This window comes from Tetrao urogallus, assembly GCF_951394365.1.
Source record: "Tetrao urogallus genome assembly, chromosome: 3".
Taxonomy (NCBI): domain Eukaryota; kingdom Metazoa; phylum Chordata; class Aves; order Galliformes; family Phasianidae; genus Tetrao; species Tetrao urogallus.
In genome coordinates this window covers 82,923,873-82,932,237 of record NC_136815.1, presented here as the reverse complement: position 1 = coordinate 82,932,237, position 8,365 = coordinate 82,923,873, and the positions used below count along the sequence as shown (strand labels likewise).

Below are 8,365 nucleotides of genomic sequence, written 5' to 3'. Positions count from 1 at the left end.
TAAAACTGACAGCAATCTTACTAATTTTTGCCAGTTGTGGCAGATTGTTTCAGTGGTTTTTTTGTACTTAATATAAAGATGGTTGATTGGATTCCTATATGTTCATTTTTGTGAAGGCGCTGAACTTTTCCCCACAGGTAAAATTTCCCACAAGTAAAATTACATATCCACTTAACTTTTTGTCTAAAAACTTCCTGGTTATCTGCAAATGTGATTACATTGCAGCTCTGTGCAGATACCAGATTTTTCTTCTGCCAGGCCATAGAAAACCATTATGATGTCCCACCATGCTTCAGCCTGCCACTTGAATACCTATAGCACATTCCAGCCTCTTCAGTAGACTTAAAGTGAAGCTGGGCTGCATTTATTTTGCATTTCTTTGTTGGTGTAAGAGGACTGAAAGAGAAATGATGAGGAATGGATGAAGGTGAGAACAGAACGTGCTGAACAATGGTAATCTCTGGCTGGCAAGTGACCCCTCTGGGTACCGTTATCGTCCAGTGTAATTCAGAGCAGCAGTAATAATTCATGTCTGGCTTGGGTATAGAGGCAGAAGAAAGGGAACACATGACTTTCTTCTATGACTTACTGCTCTGTAAAAGGATTTTAAAGAATCTTTGGGGAGAAATTTAGGTCTCAGACGCACACATGTGGATCTCATTGATTTCATAGGAGACCATGCAAGTGTGTACATTAACAGACAGAATATTGCTTTTGATCTTTAAGAGCAATTAATATAAAATATGGAATTACACTACTGTGTAATAGGATATTTTTTACTACCTTGTTAAAAGAACTCCCCAAACCCAAATACAAAACAACGTAACATCCCAGGCCGAAGTCTTGTAAAGGCATATCTCCACCAACAATTGTCACTTTCTGACACTGCTTGTGTGTTTGAATGTTAGGCTTTGAACTTCAGTAAAACATTTGTACTTAATAAAAAAACAAGTCTTCCTGTCCTCACATCTGTCCAAGATTGTGAATGGCCTTACAGTGGAAGGGGGGAATTAACTGTTGTGACTCTGCAGGAATTCTCTTTGACCCTTTCCTGTCCCTGTGTGATGAGTTGACATAAACCCCAATCACAGAAATATGCAAGCATGGAACACTTACGAACACAATTATGGTTCTGAGATTGCAGGTTACCAGGTACCTATCATAGCTAATAGCTGATGGAGGCAATGGATTAAAAAAAACCACTGTTGGCACAGACCTTGCAAGGATGTATAGGACTGGTTAGAGGTAAATAAGTAGAGTCTACACCTTGAAACTACTGTGGTCACATCTACCTGTGAATGGGTAGTAATAAAATGCAATGAGTCTCAACTGGAAGTGTTTCTGCTTTCATTCTACCTACCTGAAACGTTTGTTGTATTGGACTGACAGGTGAATTCACTGTGAAATTTGAAACAGCTTCTGCCTGGAAAGCTTCCCACAGACAGAACCTTGGAAAGCAGGTCCAAAATGAGCAACAGGCATTCAATAAAGGCTACCACAGATTCTCAGTTGGAGCTGCAAACTCTTCCAGAAGTTTCCTCATAAAGTGAAATGGCACAATGTGCTTCTCACAGAAGCAGCTTTTACAAGGTCTTTTCTTGTCTCTTTATTAACCTGTTGATTTGTAAATAAAAGAGAGCTAAATTTTAGGAGTTACTTTGTCCAATCTTGGGAAAGTAGGATTGTTGTCAAGAATTGAACAAGAATTTATGTGTTTCCATTTGAAGTAGACTGTGTTCTTCCTTATATCCCAGCTATAAATACAGAATGCACTTCTCCCGAAAGGTTTCCGTTGGTCTCCCTGTTTTCTTGAAAACTCCATGCTTTTGTTCCTGCTTTCAAATTTAAGTATCTCAGTCCTTGTCTGAAGTGTTCAACAGACGTTCACTTTCAGGCACCATCTGAATCTAGAAAAATTCAATCTGATCCTCTAGATGAAATTTTAGAAAATTATGAATAAAGAAAAACAAAGTAAAAAGGAAATATGCATTGGATTTCAATACTACTCCATATCTTACAGTATTTTTGTTGTGCTAAAGTTCTAACTTTAAATGACTGATTTTTATTTTTTTTTCTTACGTTGAATTTCATAGATTACCACAGAAGTAGTCACATTCTGTAAAGAGCCATCTAGCTCAATGAGTTTTGATTTTCTTTGTAGTTTTTGTTTAGGTGACTGTATCAGATCTCACTTATTCCATCTAGGTCTACATCTATAAAAAACGAATATTTTTTTATTTAAAAAATCTGTTGTGTGGCTTTTTTAAACCCCTTTCCCTTCAAAGAAAAAGCCTATGAAGATTTGCTGAAAAAAATGAAGCTGCAGAGAGATTTAAAGTTAGAAAAATATATATCCTCTTATCTATCATGTCCTGTTGGACTACTAGAAAATGTTGATTTTTTTAGCAAATTGCTGCAAAGTTAGAAGGGAAGAACAGAATATTATGACTGGTAGAAACATATTGGCACAGCTTGAGACCATGTATTACCTCACAACATCCATCCACTGTCCTCTTTGTAGTTGGAAGACAGGGCAACAAGTTACCCGGAGAGGTGGTGGATGCTCCATTCCTGGAGACATTCAAGGCCCTGCTGGACTAGGCTCTGAGTGATCTGATCTAGCTGTAAATGTCCTTGTTCATTGCAGGGGAGTTGGAAGACACCTTTAAAGGTCATCTAGTCCAACTCTATGGAGTCTATGATTCTATGGTAAGACATACCTGCAGCGCTTTGGAGAGAGAGCAGCCAAAACTAGGCTTATGCACAATGCTGTATTCGAATGATCCTTCTTGGAGTAAAACTCCTGGTATCTGAGTTCTGTGCTTGTCAATTACCCTAACTTCTGATTCATACAAATGGAAATTACTAAAATACAGCCTTACAAAGTTTACTTACTCACAGTATGTTAATTTCTTCATAGTCTAGTTACAGCATAATTTGGCACATAAACACAGTAGAATTAGTTATTTCATCGATTCAGTGCAAAATATTTTTTAGAACACACAAGAAAACAGTGTTCAAGTAGACTTTGGTGTATAGATCTGTGCTAGCTGGAGTTCAGATGTTCCACCCTTGGAATTATATCTCATTTAACAGATTAATTAGAGAGAGAGAGATAGTCAGATGAAACATTAAAAAAAATAAATAACTAAAAAATTATCTCTGTTGTATTGTATATAGAAGTGGAGATAGAATCTACCCTCATTCTTTCCAGCTCCAGGAAGATTCTAGGAAATATTTTGGGTTGGTTCTTTCTTTTATTCATATTAAGAGAATAAAGTAGAGAAAGCCTCAGGGCAGCATAAGCCCTGTAGCAGATTCACAAAAGTAGATGCAGATAGATATTTTTTGAATTTTGTTTCTTACAAGTGGGGGAAGATGCTGAAGATAGCTTTTCTAAACATCAAAGGTGCAGATGAAGTTTACTGTTCTATTAGATATTTAAGTTGGCTGCACTATTTTATTTTCTGAAAGATTAGGTCACCATAATTAAATATAAGTGTATATTAAACACTTAAATGTACAGCTTCTAGCTGCCTTTATGCTTACCATTTATTTGGTGCCAAAAGCTTGTTTCATCTTGGGTTCATGCATCTAAAGTTTATCTAAGCTTGTTTTCTCTGAAGAAAAACATGTATGCATTGGAGTCCAGAATGTCCTGCACTCTTCTGGGAGCTGTATTTGCTCCTTGCTGATTGACAGAGACAGGATGGGCCATTTGTATCATCCCCGTATATTGAGTAAATTAGGTGTGTTTGGATCTGTGGTTGAAAAATAATGTCATCCAATCCCAGTTTTCATTTTGGTACTCAAATATGACATAAAAGCTCAACACTAGGGAAGAATATTCTCTTAATAAGGAAGGGGGGAGGGGCAGGGGGGTGAAGTCAGCCCTTCACTTCTCAGTGATTGGGATTCACTCTGTTGTTGCTGGGTGAAACAGAGTAGTGCTATTGCTGCTCCTGCTTCTTCACAGTGATGTTTCTGTTCCAGTTTTTGCTGACTCATATTCGGGAAAACATGATGCGCAGACACAATGCACTGTAACTCTTTTTCTTTCCCCCACTAACCTCGGTAAGTATGCTTTTTTTCCTGTCTATGGCTAGCATAGTACTATTATCGCTCTGCTGATAGAGTTAGTAGGAGGGAGAAAGGCAACCTTGTAAACAAACTGCTAGCAGACTGATTAATCTCAGAGAGGGCATTTAAATGAAACCTGCTGTTTGTGGTACATCCACCTCTTTAGGGCAGATCAATCCTGATAACTCACCCGTCTCTACGAACTACACTTGCTAGAGCTGTGTTCTTAAATGGGAGAAGTGCTTGCAATAGCCATTTACAACTGTATTCTGTTTAATTAGTCAGCAAAGCCAGTGCTGCAGGGATAGATCACTTTGCTTTAAAGATTTGAGAATGTTAATAGTACAGTTTATCATTTTAATTATTATTGGATTAATGTTGTGTCTCGAAGAACATCCAATGCAAATCACAAGAAATGGCCTGAAGTGACCCAAGGGTTGTGCTTTATTAGAAAATTAATAGGTCCATTGGTTAAATACAAGGAGAGATTCTTTCTTCAAATGTCACCCTGCATAGGTCTGCTGTGTGTGCCTCTGTGTATGTGGAAATGAAATCCTCATGCTTCCACTTTGTCCGCAGAAAGTTTCTGTAGCTCATGCAATAAATGGCTGAGGAAACATGTGCAGTAACAAGAGATGAAGCGGAGACCCAGAAAAACTGTGATGAAGACCCATTTCACGATGCTGAAACAGCATTCCCTGATTGCTATGACAGCCTTAGTGAAGGCAACAGAGGCTCAGAGATGCCAGAAAGACTGTCTGTCCTCTCTAGCAAGGCTGTGGCCCAAGCAAAAGCACTTGCTGGACCATCAGTGGTCATCAGTGGCAGCCATGCACAGAGCAAGGCTTCTGCCTTGGCCAAGCACCACCTGATGGCTGTCAGTGCATCAGCAGGAGGCTCGTCCTGCTCTACAACAGTCTGTAAACCCAAGGCTGGGGGCCTTGCCTCACCGTGCTCTGAAAGCATCTACTGTAGCTGTGACCAAGATTCAGAAGCATTGTGTGTTCCTGGGGTGCCTGAGGAGGCTGGTGAGCCCCCCAGGGCAGTCGTGGCCCTATTGGTGAACAACCTCAGGTGCTGCCACGTGCCTGCTGATAGCGTGTGGCCTGTGGAGAGCTGCATTGAGGGCAGCCCTTGCGGTCTGAGCTCAGCCATCTGGATGAAGACCACAACAGTAATGGAGACCCTAGAAAGCAAGAAAAAGGAGGAAAAGGAGAAGTACCGACTCCAGCTAGCAATGTACCGAAGGCTCGTGCTGTTGCGTTCGATCAGGAGCTTGCACAAGCAGCTGGAGCAGCAGCAGGCCAGGTTACAGGAATGCTATGGCATGGTCATAAATACCAAGAAAGAAGTGTTAAAACACATTCGTTCAACCTTGCCCTCTCCTTCTCCGTAATCATGTTGCTGCATGCAGAAATGAGCTTTGTAATGCCACTGGAGCCGTCAGTAAGCTTGCATGCCATGAGATGGTTTCTTCTGAGCCAAGAGAACGTGCCCACATGTGCTGAGAGCTGAGAGGAAATGGCAACAGCAGAGCAAGAAGAAAGGGAAAGGCAAAGCATGGGCCCCTGAATTTGTCTGCAGGGAGCTGGAATAAGATTATATCTGCAATAAGGAAATGCTTGATGTGCACTCAAGGCTTCAAGCCCATGTATGACATGAAATAGAGGGAAAAAAAAAAAAAAGGAAAAAAACTGAGAACATAGTCTGACATGATCAGTAAAGGTGATTTGATGCCAGAGTTGCTGCCTGCTAAGTGTGTGATACAACACATCTCCCTTGGACATCTAGTGCTGATAAAATGAGCAAAACTAGGGTTCAGTTCTCTTCAGGATATTAGGAGCACTTAAACTCAGGCTTGATGATGTCCACTGAGCTGCCCGCTTTTCAGAAAACTGCTAAAGCTATTGCATGTTTGTGATCTCTACCCTCCCACCGAAAAGGGAAAAAAAAAAAAAAAAAAAAAAAGTATTCATATTGTCCAGAAATCTTTCAGGGAGGTAGAAGAGTCAAACGCGTGTACAGAGAAACTGCAATTGCTTGAGCCTCATTAGAAAGGCAAGCTAAAAACAAAGGCCTCGTAATCTGGCATTATGTTGGAAGCCCAGACTGTCAGTGCCAGGGGAATGTTCGAGGTCTGCACAATTATTAATCTGCTGCTAACTCCCAGTGGCACTAGTGTCTGCAAATCAAGCACATTTTGTGCCTTACTGCTGTCATTTAATGGAAGTTGGTGACAATTAGCACTTTTTATCCAGGTGTATTAGATGCCTGGAAAACCCTAGAGCAGTTTCTTCAGTTGCTAGGGTAGGATGCCTGCAGGAAATTTGATGTCAGTAAGTAACAAACAAACATAGAGAAAAATAAAGGAAAAAAGATGCAACTTCTTTTCATGCATTAAAAAGCCAGTCTGGTCCCTATTATCGAACAGCAAATTGAATTGTTGAATGTGCTGTCTTAGAGTCTGAAGCAAAAATTATGTAAGAAGAGCTTGAAAAGCTTCCCTTTCTGGGCCTTAGAGTAGCATAGAAAAATCTTTTTTTTCTTTTCTTTTTTTTCTTCAGATACCCATTTCTGATGATGCCAACTTTTCTTTTACCCTGTTGTTCTTTGTTACAAATGTGCAAGTAGAATAAGTATATGAGCAATCAAACAAGTTTTTGGCATGGATTTGTTTTGTTTTGGTTTTGAGGTTTTTTTTTTGCATGGAAAGGCAAGTCTGTTACTACAAGTCCCATCTTTCTCAGAATAGTGTTCTATATATGGGATTTTTTTTTCTCTTGGCTTTTTTGTGTGCTCAAAGAGGGAAAGTGTCTGTGTTTGTGTGCACACACATGCACCTACATACAAATGATCCCCAACGGGTGGCACTTCTTTTTCTGTAGTAGAAAAAGGAATAATCTCTCAAAATAATCTTTGCTGTCTTAGAGGAGTTGCTTGATTAGATTCACTTGCGCACATCTGTGAGCAAGGTATTGAAGTAATTTAACAATTGAAGTGCAGCACAACATTGTTATTATTCCATCTTTGTATTTCCTTGTACCCAAAATAATGGAAGCCCCCTGGGTATGCACAACCTTAGATAGGCTTATTCATCTCCTTGGGCCCTTGCACAGCCTCTTACACAGCACAAGCCTGTAATTTTGTATGCAGAATTACCATAGAAACATTCTTGGCATCAAGGAGATATTTGAAGGAGCATCCTGTACTGTCTCATTTGGGGGATTTGGGTTGCCGGAGGCTGTCAGTGGGCTGCTGAAGATAGAGCTGGGGATCTATGTGACTGGAGGACATTACTCCTAAGCCCTGATCCCACCCAGCTCTGTTCAGCCTTGGGAAAGCTGTTCTCAACCAGTAATGCACATTTACCAAAGAACACTAAACTCACCTCAAAGGTAATCTGTTCTGTCTTATTATGCCTCCTACAAAGGCATGGCATCATTCGATCGTGGCCAAGAGGACTATGCAAATATTTGATTTTTTGAAAATTATTATTATTTTAACTTTTTTCAATCCCTGACTCCCCCAAAATACTTGTTTTGTCCCCCTCCCCCATTAATTAAGAGTGAAAATAAAAGTTCTGTTAACACAGACACAGGCAAACCATTATTAGGTTGTCTCTCATTGGGAGGGGAATATTGGAAAAGGGGTGCATCTCTCAAAAATAAATAAATGCGAAAGTACTGAATTCTGAAATTAAACGTCAAACTGGTTCTGTTAGGATGAAAATTTAAAAAAAAAAAAAGTTAATTCTTTGTAGATCATTTTGGCCTAATTTTATTTTTTTGTCTTCTGAATAAGATTCAGCTTTGCTAACACTATCATGCTGAATTTTCTGCTGACATAAAATACATATGCACAAAGGTAAAGTGGTATAGATATTTTGCCTCAGTAGCTGCTGAAGTAATGTCCTATCCATCACTATATAGAGCTATCAATTCCTTTTAAAGGTGACTAGAAGATCACTGAAAAATATTTCTTACACCATACACAGTGGAAATAGTTGATTTGTCAATCTGTGTAACTGCAAATACTTTGAGGCAGAACTGTGACTTCTTTTTTGGTATGGCATCTCTTGTAACGTTTCTTGGTTCTTATTGGAATCAGTAGATGCTTCTGCACTATGAATATTAAATGTCAAGAGGTCTGTGCTTGAGCAATGCTGCCTGGCAAGAAAATGAAGCCAAGACTTGTTCTGTGTATACACAGTCTTTCCATGTAGTGATTTTATGGATACATACAAAATAAATGTTAACTGAAGAAATAACAAGAACACTCGTCTTTG

At 39.5% G+C, this 8,365-nt stretch overlaps 1 protein-coding gene across 1 annotated transcript; it reads left to right on the top strand.

The window, feature by feature from the left end:
• Nucleotides 1-4,684: 4,684 nt before the first annotated feature.
• LOC306944933 (uncharacterized protein) lies at nt 4,685-5,476 on the top strand (the record flags this gene model as incomplete). The annotated part of the gene is made up of 1 exon (XM_079533605.1): nt 4,685-5,476. The coding sequence occupies one exon, from the start codon at nt 4,685-4,687 to the stop codon at nt 5,474-5,476; it is 792 nt and encodes a 263-aa protein (XP_079389731.1).
• Between the last annotated feature and the right edge of the window lie 2,889 nt (nt 5,477-8,365).